Here is a 15,786-nt window from a genome sequence, read left to right on the forward strand (position 1 = left end):
TCCACCTCATTGTCCTAAGCAGATTTGTTTTTACTATTGCTGTTCAATCCTGCTGTAATAAATGATGGCCAGTTCAGTTTACTGCTCTCTCTCTCTCGCTGTCTCTCTCCTCTTCACAGCGCTGCCTGCAAACAGTAAACTGCAACAAAACTCTGTAAATTAAGGATTCCGCCTCCTTATGATAGAAATGAGTCACCAAGGACTCTTGTAATTTTAAAGAGGATTTATTTTGTATGTTCCTTTCTGTAAATCCAAAACAGGTTAGGTGTTGGTTTTGTACACTATTGTGTTTTTTACCTTTGGCATTCCCTTGATAAGTCATATCCAGGTGTTATAGGGATTTGTGTGTGTTTCTCAGTGTAGAGTCTAGACTGAAAAGAAACAGTTTCCAATTTTAGAACCCACACCCATCCCTTTACACATGTTCACTCCCCCTCGCTGACGTGAAAGTATTAGATAAGTCCCTGCAATATGATGGAAAGCTTAGCTCACTAGAGGGACTTGTGGACTTATACCATAATGTAGCTTATCCAGTCATCGAAGAGTCACTGGGGAGGGAACTAACGAGGACAGTGACAGGAAAGTAAGTTATCCGATTAGAATCCCCAAATTCTGTCTGGATGGAGATTAACTTCTCACGAGTCACCATCCCGGATCGGGGAGCACCCTCATCAGTAAAAAAGCTGACTAGCATAGCCTAGCATAGCGCCACAAGTAAATACTAGCATCTAAATATCATGAAATCACAAGTCCAAGACACCAGATGAAAGATACACATCTTGTGAATCCAGCCATCATTTCCGATTTTTAAAATGTTTTACAGGGAAAACACAATATGTATTTCTATTAGCTAACCACGATAGCAAAAGACCCAACCGCATATTTCCACAATTTTTTTTACTGCATAGGTAGCTATCACAAATTCGACCAAATAAAGATATAAATAGTCACTAACCAAGAAACAACTTCATCAGATGACAGTCTGATAACATATTTATTGTATAGCATATGTTTTGTTCGAAAAATMTGCATATTTCAGGTATAAATCATAGTTTTACATTGCAGCCACCATCACAAAATCTCACCAAAGCAGCTAGAATAACTACAGAGACCAACGTGAATTACCTAAATACTCATCATAAAACATTTATGAAAAATACACAGTGTACAGCAAATGAAAGACAAACATCTTGTGAATCCAGCCAATATTTCAGATTTTTTAAGTGTTTTACAGCGAAAACACAATATAGCATTATATTAGCTTACTACAATAGCCTACCACACAGCCACATTCAATCAAGGAACGTTAGCGATAGCGAATAAACCAGCAAAAGATATTAATTTTTTCACTAACCTTCTCAAACTTCATCAGATGACAGTCCTATAACATCATATTACACAATACATATATGGTTTGTTCGAAAATGTGCATATTTAGCGGTACAATCCTGATGGATGTAATACAGTATGAATTTAGCTGTTTACTAATGCTGCTGTGTGTTGTTGTCTCTCCCTCTACAGGATAGGCCTGCTGCTTCTGGGAAAGCCCCTAGACAGGGAGACCACTGACCAGTATCGTCTCATTGTCACTGCCTCTGATGGCAACCTAGGAGGGGTGAGAAACTTTATTCAGAGTTTAAATTGATTGATGGATGGATGGATGGTTTTATTGATTGATATCAATGTGCAGGTCTGACTTTCTATGATTCATACAAAGGTCACAGTCAGGATACAGGGGCCGCTTGCACCAGTTGGGCTCCGCTGTAAAATGTGCTCTAAGCAGGACCTACAAATGTGACCTGTTGCACCATATGGGCGTAGGCCCTTCTATGAGCTCTAAGCAGGACCTAAAAATTGTACCTCTCGCACCACATGGGCGTGAGCCCTTCTATGAGCTATAAATTCTACGCTTAGTAGGGAGCAGGCATACACTCTTAGAAAAAAAAGGTGATGTCTAGAACCTAAAAGGGTACTTTGGCTGTCCCCATAGCAATCGATATTTTCAAAATCATGTGTCTCGAGTTCATATTTCACAACCTCTGCAGGCTTTATCAATTGCATGTGTGTGAGTCAATAGCAATAACAAATAATCATCTATAAGTCTATGCTAGGTAAAGCTCCGCCTTATCTCAGCTCACTGGTCACAATAACAACACCTACCCGTAGCACACGCTCCAGCAGGTATATCTCACTGGTCATCCCCAAAGCCAACACCTCCTTTGGCCACCTTTCCTTGTTCTCTGCTGCCAGTGACTGGAACGAATTGCAAAAATCGCTGAAGCTGGAGACTTACATTTCCCTTACTAACTTTAAACATCAGCTATCTGAGCAGCTAACCGATCGCTGCAGCTGTACATAGTCCATCTGTAAATAGCTCATCCAATCTACCTACCTCATCCCCATATTGTTTTTATTTACTTTGCTGCTCTTTTGCACACCAGTATCATTACTTACACACCATCATCTGCTCATCATCATCTGCTCATCTATCACTCCAGTGTTAATCTGCTAAATTGTAATTACTTTGCTACTATGGCCTATTTATTGCCTTACCACCTCATGCCATTTACACACACTGTATATAGACTTTTTTTTCTATAGTGTTATTGACTGTACGCTTGTTTTTTCCATGTGTAACTGTGTTGTTTCTGTCGCACTGCTTTGCTTTATCTTGGCAAGGTCGCAGTTGTAAATGAGAACTTGTTCTCAACTAGCTTACCTGCTTAAATAAAGTTTAATAAAAATTTTAAATGTTAAAAAATAGACTAGGCCTCCACTTGATTTAGGACACATTAGCAAAATAAATGTCAGCAAATATTGTAGATGAGCTATCACTTCCACTTAATTGCCCAGCCAGAGATTAATTAACCAAATATACAGACAGAAATTCAGTTAAACAAAACCACATTGATTGACTACGCTCTCAGACACGTCATTGGATTTTGGTTGGGAGTAGGCTATGCCTACTACGCGAGTGAACAGAAAAAATATCCAATTGTTATCATAACATGCTAGAAAAGAATTCTGATCAGTGCTAGATGCGCCAACTAGACTAAATATGGTGATGAGCACACCTTAACATAGCTAACCGTTTCCCAGTAATTGTAACCAAATATCTAAAGATTCGGTGAATACCAAAATCTGACATTGATTTATCAAAACGTGTCTCCACGCTTGTCTCAAAGCAGAAAAAAAGAAACAGGCGACCTTCCTAACTCAGTTGTCGGAGAGGAAGGAAACTATTCAGGGATTTCACCATGAGGCCAATGATGACTTTAAAACAGTTACTGAGTTTAATGGCTGTGATAGGAGAAAACTGAGGATGGATCAACAACATTGTAGTTACTCTACAATACTAACGTAAATAACAGAGTGAAAAGAAGGAAGCCTGTAGAGAATAAAAATATTCCAGAACATGCATCCTGTTTGCAATAAGGCAGTAAAGTAATACTACAAAAAAATGTGTCAAAGAATATTTTTTTTCTTCCTGAATTCAAAGTGTTATGTTGGGGGCAAATCCAAGAGTACTACTCTTCATATTTTCAAGCATGGTGGTGGCTGCATCATGTTATGGGTATGCTTGTCATCGGCAAGGACTATGGAGTTTTTTGGGGGGGGAGTAAAAATAAACAGAATAGAGCTAAGCACAGGCTAATCGTGGAGGAAAACAGGGCTCAGTCTGTTCTTGGAGATGGGGAAAGGGCCGATAAAGCGGGGGGAAAAATTTGCGGGACTCCAACCGGAGGGGCAGGTTACAGTATCCTGGCTTACCCCCTCTCAGCACTCACCTCTCCCAAGGTTTCCTTCATGGGGTCGCCAGCAGCTGACCAGGCGTTCTCGAACCTCAAATGTCGATTCACTACAGCCCCCATCTTAGTCCATCTGGACCCGTTCCGTCAGTTTGTGGTGGAGGTCGACACCTCAGATGTCGGAGTGGGTGCCGTCCTGTCCCAGCGTTCTTCCCAGGACCAAAAGCTCCACCCCTGCGCTATCCCTCTCCCATCGTCTTACCCCTGCTGAGATGTGGGAAATCGAGAACTCCTCACCGTCAAGATGGCGTTGGAGGAGTGGAGGCACTGGTTGGAAGGGGAAGAACACCCATTCTTAGTGTGGACTGACCATAAGAACCTGGAATATCTCCGCACCGCCAAGTGCCTCAACTCTAGGCAGGCTCGTTGGGCCGTGTAGTTCACCCGGTTCAATTTCACTCTCTCCTACCGCCCGGGGTCCAAGAACATGAAGCCGTACGCACTTTCACTGTTGTATTGCCCTGCTGCTACTCTGTCTGACCCCGAGACCATCCTCCCTACCTCCTGTCTAGCGGATGCAGTCATCTGGGGTATAGAGAGCATAGTCCATAAGGCTAACCGGATGTTTGTCCCGGACTCTGCCCGTTCCCCAGTCCTGGAACAGGCACATTCCTCCAAACTGACCTGTCATCCAGGCTCCCGTTGTGCACTGCCTGGGCCAATTGTGCACCGCCTTATGGGACTCCCAATCACAGCCAGTTATGACACAGCCCGGGATCGAACCTGGGTCTGTAGTAATGCCTCTAGCACTGCGATGCAGTGCCTTAGACCGCTGCGCCCCTCGGGAGGCCCCTCTAATTAATAATTATGTTGTGGATGATGTATTAAACCACTCAGACACATCAAATATGCAGTCGTCTTTCTGAACTGAGCTGCAGGACAGGAAGGAAACTTCTTAGGGATGTCACCATGAGACCATTGGTGGTTTTATAATAGCTAAAGAGTTCAATGGCTGTGATGGGAGAAAACTGAGGATGGATCAACTACATTGTAGTGACTCCACAATGGAGACCTAAATGACAGAGTGAACGGAAGAATGACAGTAGGCCAAATTAAAATATTCCAAAACATGCATATGTATGCAACAAGGCACTCAAGTAATACTGCAAAGGAATATAATTTTTGGACTAAATCCAACACAACACATCACTGAATAACTTCATCGCTATTTTCAAGCATGGTGGTGGCTGCATCATGGTATGGGCATGCTTGACATCGGCAAAACTGGGGAGTTTCTCAGGATAAAAAGAAACGGGATTTAGCTAAGCACAGGCAAAATCCTAGGGGAAAAACTGCTGTAGTCTGATACACTGAGAGAGGAATTCACCTTTCTGCAGTAAAATAACATAAAGCCAAATCCTGTGTAGTAAGTTAGTGTTGACTTAAATTTGCTTAAAAATATATGTTGCAAGACTTGTACATTGCTGTCTAGCCATGATCCCCAACACCTTGACAGATAATTAATATATTTTTTTATAATAATGGGCCAATATTGCACAATACAGGTGTGCAAAGCTCTTATGAGACTTAACCAAGATTCTCACAGCTGTAATCACTGCCAAAGGTGTTTCTAACATGTATTGACCCTTGGGGGTGAATACTTATCTAATCAACGTATATTAGTGTTTTACTTTCATTCATCTTTAAAACATCTTTTTTTTAAATCCAAGTTGACTTTACAGAGTATATTGTGCAGATCGTTGACTAGAAATTACAATTAAATCAATTGTAATCCCACATTGTATCACAATGAAATTATGAAATTCAAGGGGGAGTGTAGATTTTCTATAGGCACTGTATGTAGCCGATCAGTGTATGGGCCCTAAAACGTTTGGTTTAAACGTTAGTTCAGAACAGTGGATTTCATTTTTAATTGCGTCCACTCAGTCATTAATCCCCAAGAAATGTTGGATTTAAAATGACGAAGTGAAGGAAATGCAACTGTTAAATGTCAAACTGCTATTATGGAACGTCCTGCTTCAGTACTACTCCACATTGAACGACAGACAGAGGATGGCTACATTACAGGCACATTGATGTTTTACAGTTGTCATGTGTTGCTCATATGGTAAGTACATATTTGTTGCATAAGAAATATAAGGAAAGCTATTACTGCCACCAGTACAGGCATTGTGAAAAACACAAGGCTCATCGTCAATCAATTACGTGGTAAGTTATCCTTTGGCTGCTTCTGCTGCTCGCGAGTGATGTAGTGATGTCCTGTTCCGTAGGTTTTTTTTGCTATCCCTACCACTAGTTGCTCCATTTTCGAAAGAAACCCCCCCCACTGAAGGACATTCGGAAACGAGGGGGAAGGCTAAGGGGGGCTATTGAGATTGAGCCTTCCTTTATTGAATCAGAGCTAACCTCAATTGGCCAAATTTGCCTGGTGATGTTAGTTATCCCCCCTTTAAGAATGTGTTTACAAAGGCTTCAACGGTATAATATAACTGGGCTAACTGTACATACGCAGATGTATGAGCAACATCAGCAAGAATACAGGCCTTAAATGTAGCTCAAACATCCTATTACTCCCAACTGAACAGCAACGGCAGTGGTAACTCCTGGGTGCTGTTCTCTACTGTGAACAAGCTCTTCCAACCCGTGAACAATTCTGCTACCTCAGCCTCCCCAGAACGTTGCAATCAAAACCGTGCTTCTTCCAAAGCAAAATTGAAAACATCAACAACACTATCCTGTCCTCTCCAGTCTCAGTATTTGACCTACCCAGTCCTAAGCTCACTGAGTCAAGGTTTTCCACCTTCATCACTGTCACTGCAGCTGATGAGGCCCACCACTTGCTCACTTGACCCTATCCCCACCTCCCATGTCAAGACCTGCTTTCCTGCTCTGGAGCCTTTCTTCACAGAAAGTCCCTCATCACTGGATATGCCCCACCAGTACTTAAAAAGCCTGGATCTGACCCTGACAACCTCCAGAACTACAGGCTTATTTTCAACATGCCCCGAGTAAGCTCGTCGAATGCACAGTTTCTAGCCAACTCCAACTCCAAAACCATCTGACCACTCGCAACCTACTTGAGCCATCCAGTCGGATTTCAGAGCTAGACACAGCACAGAGACTACCCTGGTAAGGTCCACCAATTGCCTCCTTATGAATGCTGACTCTGGGGCTGCCAGCATCCTCATACTTCTGGACCTCAGTGCAGCATTCAACAGGGTCAGCCACGCCATCCTACTGGACCACATGGAGAAGCACCTGGACTTGTCAGACACTGTCCTGGACTGGTTCAGGTCCTATCTCATTGATTGCTACCAGTTTGTAGCTATCGGCCCTAGTAGGTCAGACACAGTTGGCGGCCCGACGGGTGGAGGACGTCCGGGGGGGGATGGGTCCAGGTGAGGAGGAGGATTATTTAAAATACTGTTTGTGAAGTAGTAGGGTTCAGATGTTTTCGGAAGATGGGCAGGGACTCTGCTGTCCTAGCTTCAGGGGGAAGCTGGTTCCACCATTGGGGTGCCAGGACAGAGAAGAGCTTGGACTGGGCTGAGTGGGAGCTGCCCTCCCGTAGGGGTGGGAGGGCCAAGAGAACTGAGGAGGCAGAACGGAGTGCTCGGGTTGTGGTGAAGGATTTGAGCATAGCCTGAAGGTAGCGAGGGGCAGTTCCTCTTGCTGTTCCGTAGATAAGTACCATGTTCTTGTAGTGGATGCGAGCTTCGACTTGAAGCCAGTGGATTGTGCGGCGAAGCAGGTGACATGAGACAACTTGGGAAGGTTGAAAACCAGGCTGGCTTTAGCATTCTGGATAAATTGCAAGGGTTTGATGTAACAAGCGGGGAGCCAGCCAACAACGAGTTGCAGTAATCCAGACTGGAGAGGAAAAGTGCCTGGATTAGGATCTGCGCCACTTCCTGTGTGAGGTAGGGTCATACTCTACGGATGTTGTAGAGCATAAATCTGCAGGAGCGGGTCACTGCTTTGATGTTTGCAGAGAACGACAGGGTGTTGTCCAGGTTCAGTTCTGTCTCGTTGAGTTTGAGGTGGTGGGCCGACGTCCAAGTCGAGATATCTGTCATGCACTCAGAGATGCGTGCGTGTTGCCACCTGGGTGTCAGAAAGGGGGAAGGAGAAAGTCGTTGAGTGTCATCCGCATAAACATGATAGGAGAGATCATGCGGGGATATGACGGAGCCGAGTGACTTAGTGTATAAAGAGAAGAAGAGAGGGCCTAGAACCGAGCCCTGGGGGACACCAGTAGTGAGAGTACGTGGTGCAGACACAGATCCTCTCCACGTCAGCTGGTAGGAGCGGCCTGCCTGGTAGGATGCAATCCAAGAGTGTGCATAGCCTGAGACGCCCAACCCTGAGAGGGTGGAGAGGAGGATCTGATGGTTCAGGTTGTCAAAGGCAGCAGATAGATCTAGGAGGAAGAGAACAGAGGATAGAGAGTCAGCTTTTGCAGTGTGGAGAGGCTCTGTGACACAGAGAATAGCAGTCTCAGTTGAGTGACCCTTTTGAAGCCTGACGTTTTTGTGAGAAGACTGATTTTCGGGATGTCTCATGGTCTGACAAACACCGCTCTAGCTCTACCACCTTTCACTGCAGATATATGTACAAAAGTGTGGGAACACGACTTCAAATTAGTAGATTTGGCTATTTCAGCTACACCGTTGCTGACAGGTGCATAAAATCGAGCATACAACCAGCCATGTAATCTCCATAGACATACATTGGCAGTATAATGGCCTTACTGAAGAGCTCAGTGACTTTCAATGTGGCAACGTCATAGGATGCCACCTTTCCAACAAACCAGTTCGTCAAATTTCATCCCTGCTAGAGCTGCCCCGGTCAAATGTTGCTGCTTTTATTGTGAAGTAGAAACATCTAGGAGCAACAACGGCTTAGCTTTCGAAGTGGTTGGCCACACAAGCTCACAGAAGGGGTCCTCCGAGTGTTGAAATACGTAGTGTGTAAAAATGGTCTGTTCTCGGTTGCAACACTCACAACCGAGGTCCAAACTGCTTCTGGAAGCAACGTGAGCACAAGAACTGTTCGTCAGGAGCTTAATGAAATGGGTTTCCATGGCAGAGCAGCCGCACACATACCTAAAATCTGGACTTTGGAGCAGTGGAAATGCGTTGTCTGGAGGGATGAATCACGCTTCACCATCTGGCAGTCCGACGGACAAATCTGCATTTGGCGGATGCCATGAGAACGCTACCTGATGCATAGTGGCAACTGTAAAGTTTGGTGGAGGAGGAATAATGGTCTGGGGCTGTTTTTCATGGTTTGGGCTTGGCCCCTTAGTTCCAGTAAAGGGACATCTTAACGCTACAGCATACAATTACATTCTAGATGATTCTGTGCGTCCAACTTTGTGGCAACAGTTTGGGGAAAGCCCTTTCCTGTTTCACCATGACAATGCCCCCGTACACAAAGCAAGATCCATACAGAAATGGTTTGTCAAGATTTTTGTGGAAGAACTTGACTGGCCTGACCTCAACCCCATCGAACACATTTGGGATGAATTGGAACGCCGACTGCGAGCCAGGCCTGATCGGCCAACATCAGTGACCGACCTCACTAATGCTCGTGGCTGAATGGATGCAAGTCCCCGCAGCAATTTTCCAACGTCTAGTGGAAAACCTTCCCAGGAGAGTGGAGGCTGTTAGAGCAGCAAAGGTGGGACCAACTCCATATTAATGCCCATGATTTTGGAATGAGATGTTCGACGAGCAGGTGTCCATATAATTTTTGTCATGTAGTGTATGTAGGGGAATCACGAGGGGGGTCCAGCTCTCACCCTGTCAGGTTCCCATGGTTACACAAGTTCTGTTATAATTACAGAACCCTTGGGCACCTCACATCACATCTCTCTCTCATTCTCTCTCTCTTTCCCTGTCATTCTTTCCTGATGCGCTCTCTTTGTCTACCCTCTCTCTATCTCACTTGTCAATCTCTCCCACTCTACATATCTAAACCCATCATCTCCGCCTCAACTATATATCACTCTATTAGACCTCTTCTTGTGTTTCTCTCGTGTAGTGTATGTAGGGGAATCACAAGGGGGGGCTGCTCTCTCCCTGTCAGGTTCCCATGGTTACACAAGTTCTGTTATAATTACAGAACCCTTGGGCACCTCAAATCACATCTCTCTATCTATCTCTTTCTCTCTCTCTCGCTCTGTCATTCTTTCATGATGCTCCCTCTTTGTCTACCCTCTCACTAGTCAATTGCACACAATCTCTCCCACTCTATATATATCGAACACTATAATCTCCTCAACTGTATTTCACTTTATTACACCTGATGGGTTGCAGGGGCAGCCAGTAATTGTCCTGCTCCCATGGGGACTCCATCATAATAGACACACACAAGCTCACATGTTTGCAAGTCCACACCCGTACATGCACACGAGTGGTGGGAAAAGTACTAAATTGTCATGCTTGAGTAAAAGTAAAGATACCTTAATAGAAAATGACTTAAGTAAAAGTCACCCAGTAAAAAAATACTTGAGAAAAAGTCTAAAGTATTTGTTTTTAAGAATACTTAAGTATCAAAAGTAAAAATCTTTTCAAATTCCTTATATTAAGCAAACCAGGCGGCACAATTTTGTTTTCTTTCTTTTTGACGGATAACCAGGGGCATACTCCAACACTCAGACATAATTTACAAATAAAGAATTTGTGTTTCGTGAGTCTGCCAGATCAGATGCAGTAGGGATGACCAGGGATGTTCTCTTGATTAGTTTGTGAATTGGATCATTTTCCTGTCAAAATGTAACGAGTACTTTTGGGTGTCAGGGAAAAAATATGTAGTGAAGTATAAGTTGCCAAAAATATAAAGAGTAAAGTAAAGTACAGATACCCCCAAATAGTAGTACCTCTTCTCTAGGTTCATCTCTCTGTAGGTGATGTTCTTGTTATGGAAGGTTTGGGAATCGCTTCCTTTTAGGTGGTTGTAGAATTTAACGGCTCTTTTCTGGATTTTGATAATTAGTGGGTATCGGTAATTCTGCTCTGCATGCATTATTTGGTGTTCTACGTTGTACACGGAGGATATTTTGCAGAATTCTGCATGCAGAGTCTCAATTTGGTGTTTGTCCCATTTTGTGAAATCTTGGTTGGTGAGCGGACCCCAGACCTCACAACCATAAAGGGCAATGGGCTCTATGACTGATTCAAGTATTTTTATTCAGATCCTAATTGGTATGTTGAAATTTATGTTCCTTTTGATGGAATAGAAGGCCCTTCTTGCCTTGTCTCTCAGATGGTTCACAGCTTTGTTGAAGTTACCTGTGGTGCTGATGTTTAGGTCGAGGTATGTATAGTTCTTTGTGTGCTCTAGGGCAACGTGTCTAGATGGAATTTGTGGTCCTGGCGACTGGACCTTTTTTGGAACACCATTATTTTGGTCTTACTGAGATTACTGTCAGGGCCCAGGTCTGACAGAATCTGTGCAGAAGATCTAGGTGCTGCTGTAGGCCCTCCTTGGTTGGTGACAGAAGCACCAGATCATCAGCAAACAGTAGACATTTGACTTCGGATTCTAGTAGGGTGAGACCGGTGCTGCAGACTTTTCTAGTGCCCGCGCCAATTCGTTGATATATATGTTGAAGAGGGTGGGGCTTAAGCTGCATCCCTGTCTCACCCCACGACCCTGTGTGGAAGAAAGTGTGTGTTTTTTTGCCAATTTTAACCGCACACTTGCTGTTTGTGTACATGGATTTTATAATGTCGTATGTTTTACCCCCAACACCACTTTCCATCAATTTGTATAGCAGACCCTCATGCCAAATTGAGTCGAAGGCTTTTTTGAAATCAACAAAGCATGAGAAGACTTTGCCTTTGTTTTGGTTTGTTTGGTTGTCAATTAGGGTGGTAGGGTGAATACATGGTCGTTGTACGTAATTTGGTAAAAAGCCAATTTGACATTTGCTCAGTACATTGTTTTCATTGAGGAAATGTACGAGTCTGCTGTTAATGATAATGCAGAGTATTTTCCCAAGGTTACTGTTGACGCATATTCCACGGTAGTTATTGGGGTCAAATTTGTCTCCATTTTTGTGGATTGGGGTGATCAGTCCTTGGTTCCAAATATTGGGGAAGATGCCAGAGCTAAGGATGATGTTAAAGAGTTTAGTATAGCCAATTGGAATTTGTTGTCTGTATATTTGATCATTTCATTAAGGATACCATCAACACCACAGGCCTTTTTGGGTTGGAGGGTTTTTATTTTGTCCTGTAACTCATTCAAGGTAATTGGAGAATCCAGTGGTTCTGTAGTCTTTAATAGTTGATTCTAGGATTTGTATTTGATCATGTATATGTTTTTGCTCTTTATTCTTTGTTATAGAGCCAAAAAGATTGGAGAAATGGTTTACCCATACATCTCCATTTTGGATAGATAATTCTTCGTGTTGTTGTTTGTTTAGTGTTTCCAATTTCCCAGAATTGGTTAGAGTCTATGGATTCTTCAATTACATTGAGCTGATTTCTGACGTGCTGTTCCTTCTTTTTCCGTAGTGTATTTCTGTATTGTTTAGTGATTCACCATAGTGAAGGCGTAGACTCAGGTTTTCCGGTCTCTAGTTTTTGGTGACAGGTTTCTCAATTTATTTCTTAGATTTTTGCATTCTTATCAAACCATTTGTCATTTTGTTCATTTTCTTCGGATTTCTATTTGAGATTTCTAGATTTGATAGGAAGCTGAGAGGTCAAATATACTGTTAAGATTTTCTACTGCCAAGTTTACACCTTCACTATTGCAGTGGAACATTTTACCCAGGAAGTTGTCTAAAAGGGATTGAATTTGCTGTTGCCTAATTGTTTTTTGGTAGGTTTCCAAACTGCATTCCTTCCATCTATAGCATTTCTTTAATGTTACTCAGTTCCTTGGCTTTGATGCCTCATGATTGAGATATTGCTCTGTTCAAGTAGACTTGATTTTGCTGTGGTCTGATAGGGTGTCAGTGGGCTGACTGTGAACGCTCTGAGAAGCTCTGGGTTGAGGTCAGTGATAAAGTAGTCTACAGTGCTACTGCCAAGAGATGAGCTATAGGTGTACCTACCATAGGAGTCCCTCGAAGCCTACCATTGACTATGTACATACCCAGCGTGCGACAGAGCTGCAGGAGTTGTGACCCATTTTGTTGTTATGTTGTTCATAGTTGGCTAGGGGCATATGGGGAGGGAATGCTGTCACCTGCAGCAGTGTTTGTCCCCCTGTGTGCTGAGGTGTCAGTTTCTGTCCAGTTCTGGCATTTAGGTCGCCACAGACTAATACATGTCCCTGGCCTGGAAATGATTGATTTCCCCCTCCAGGATGGAGAAGCTGCTTCATTAAAGTATGGGGATTCTAGTGGGGGGATATAGGTAGCACACAGGAGGACATTTTTCTCTTTAAGATAATTTCCTTTTGAATTTCTAGCCAAATGTAAAATGTTCCTGTTTTGATTAATTTAATGGAGTGAGTTAGGTCTGCTCTATACCAAATAGCATTCCCCCTGAGTCCCTTCCCTGTTTCACACCTGGTAGTTGTGGATGGGGACTACCAGCTCTCTGTAACCTAGAGGGCAACCAGTGGGTCCGTCTCCTCTATACCATGTTTCTTGCAGGATGACAATGTCTGCATTACCGATTTCTTTGGTGAAGTCCGGGTTCCTGCTCTTAAGGCCAAAGGCAGATGACTTCAGGCCTTGGATATTCCAGGATGATATAGTGAAGGCTTTTTTTCCATAAAGTGTCCAATGTTGTTGGTCGTGGTTTGGCCTCAGGCCAGTAAGTGTGAGCAGAGCCTGCTGAGCATCTGGTACATGCCGTTGCTTGGGAGAGTGTAAGAGTGGGGTTGGGCCTGTTTGCCCGCTCACTACTGTCGTGGAACATCGTCTCAGAAATATAACACTCGTAAGAACTTGTGAAATCAATTAGGCTTTTAATACAGAGCATTGCCATCCGGAATGTCCCGCGGAACACACAATTTCCAGAGCCCTAGCTCTTATATTTATACACACATAGTATTATGTCCATCCCTTATGCAAATGAAGTTTCTTTTCTTAAGTCATTCGCCACCATTATCTTTTAGTTCAAGCTTTCTACTTGTTCACGCCCAATAACGCCCATATCTGCTTTCAATTAGTTTATAATGGTGGCGGACCCTCTATCTTAGTGTGTCAGCAGATTCTGTGGCTCTTCCTTTCATTAATGTGTCAATGTACTCTTTGTTCTGCCTTTATTGGAATCAGCAGATTCTATCCTATAAGCCTTCTTTTTAGAAGGAGCTGACTATGGGCCTTTTATCATTAGTGTGTCAGGTCAGCAGACCATGTGTCTCCCTTTCATTAATGTGTCAATCTACTCTTTTTCTGTTCTCCCCTATCCTTAGTGTGTCCAATTGTCTTAGGCGCCTATGTGTCTCCCGTCTTCCTGTGGTCTATTTTTAATGTTCAGCTATCCTATACACTATGTGCGGTCTATACATCTATTTACTCCTACACTACCTGGGCGTATGTGTGACTTCCATGTTGATGCCCTCTTTGCGGGTGGGGTGCATGGGGTGGCAGGAGTGCATAGGTCTGATCTGAGGGGGCCTAAATTGGGTGTGGGCATGGTTGATGTGGGGGGTGTGATTGGTTGGGGTGGGGGTGATGTGTCTGGGGTGCTGTGTTCTGGATGTAAGTCCTCTTGGCGTGGGTCCTCTATGTGTAGGTCCAGGGGGGGGGTCCTGAAGGTCTTGGAGGTGTCTCGCTGGTCTGGGTGGGGTGTCTATTGATCTGTTGCTCCTGTGTGAAGTGTTGGGGCTGCGTTTGAGAGCGATCCTTAGAGTCCGGCAAAGGTGGCACTGCTGCCTGTAGAGGTGGACCTGGTCAAGAGGCTGTTCAAGTCCAGGGTGGAGTGGTGGGCCAGAAAAACATTTGGTTTTGAGCACAGTCACGGGAAATGCTTGCGTTTACCCGCTGTATTGTAGCAGGTGGAAGTCTTTTCGTGTAGCAGGATGGAGATAACCACTTGTGCGTTGGGGAAAGTAGAAGAAGCTTTTTCAATCATCCCTTCAGTGCTGTGGCCACCCTTTCCTGCTGTGCTCTCAGGTCGTTTGTGCCTGTGTGTATTATTATGTGGCTAGGTGAGCCTAGTTTGTCCTCAGACAGAAGGTCTAGGGCGCGCTGGGGTTTGGACACCAGAGTTTAGACACACTGTGTTTGGAAAAAGGTTTTTTTCTTCTATATATTCCCATTTGAGTCCATAAGAGTACAATCTGTGTCTTGTGTTTGTCCTCAGTGGTGTGGGGGGTTGTCAGGAGGGCTATCAGGTGGCTGACAGGGGGTGCTCAGAGGGGTGAGAGCTGCTGGCTTGGGTTTTCTTTTTGTCTGTTCTGCTGTGATGTCGACTCTATGGTCAGGGTCTGGTGTGACTGTTCTGCTGTGGTGTCGAGACTTTTGTCGGGTGCTGAGGTGGACTGTTCTGCTGGCGTCTCTGTGGGATGGCCAGCTCCCTAGTGTTGTTCTCTGTCACATGCCATCCCCTTCAACCTCTCCTCCAGCAGTCTGATCCTCTCCTCCATCCCCCTCTCCCTCTCCTCCAGCAGTCTGATCCTCTCCTCAGTGCTCTGTTCTGCTCCTGCTCCTGCTTCTGCTCTTTCTCCTGTTGAAGTTGTCTCACCACTGTCCAGAGTGCAGATGTGTCTCTCTCCACCTCCAGCACTCCTGGTCTGGTTAGGGGTGTTGTTGTCTGGACTGTTGTCTGGGTCTGTGCTGACTGAGGTAATCACCTGCTGTTCCAGCTCCACCTGCCTTACCTCCAGCTGGGTGAATTTATCCTTCATTTCAATGAGGGAGAAGTGCTCTGTACTGGGAGGTTGACTGTCTGCTGAGGGTTGCTCGTCTATGGGTTATCCTCTCTCTCTCTCTCTCTCTCTCTCTCTCTCTCTCCTCTCTCTCTCCTCTCTCTCTCTCTCTCTCTCTCTCTCTCTCTCTCTCTCTCTCTCTTTATTTGTCTGCCACTCCCACTTTCACTTCTCT

At 44.3% G+C, this 15,786-nt stretch overlaps 1 protein-coding gene across 1 annotated transcript in view; it reads left to right on the top strand.

Moving 5' to 3' along the window:
- Window positions 1-15,786, top strand: part of LOC111977924 (protocadherin-15-like) — a 280,873-nt gene that overhangs the window by 135,364 nt on the left and 129,723 nt on the right. The window contains exon 17 of the mRNA XM_070448498.1: window positions 1,522-1,615. Coding sequence (XP_070304599.1) covers window positions 1,522-1,615 — 94 coding nt within the window. The remainder of the gene's footprint in view (window positions 1-1,521; window positions 1,616-15,786) is intronic.

Source organism: Salvelinus sp. IW2-2015, linkage group LG18, assembly GCF_002910315.2.
Source record: "Salvelinus sp. IW2-2015 linkage group LG18, ASM291031v2, whole genome shotgun sequence".
NCBI classification, from domain to species: domain Eukaryota; kingdom Metazoa; phylum Chordata; class Actinopteri; order Salmoniformes; family Salmonidae; genus Salvelinus; species Salvelinus sp. IW2-2015.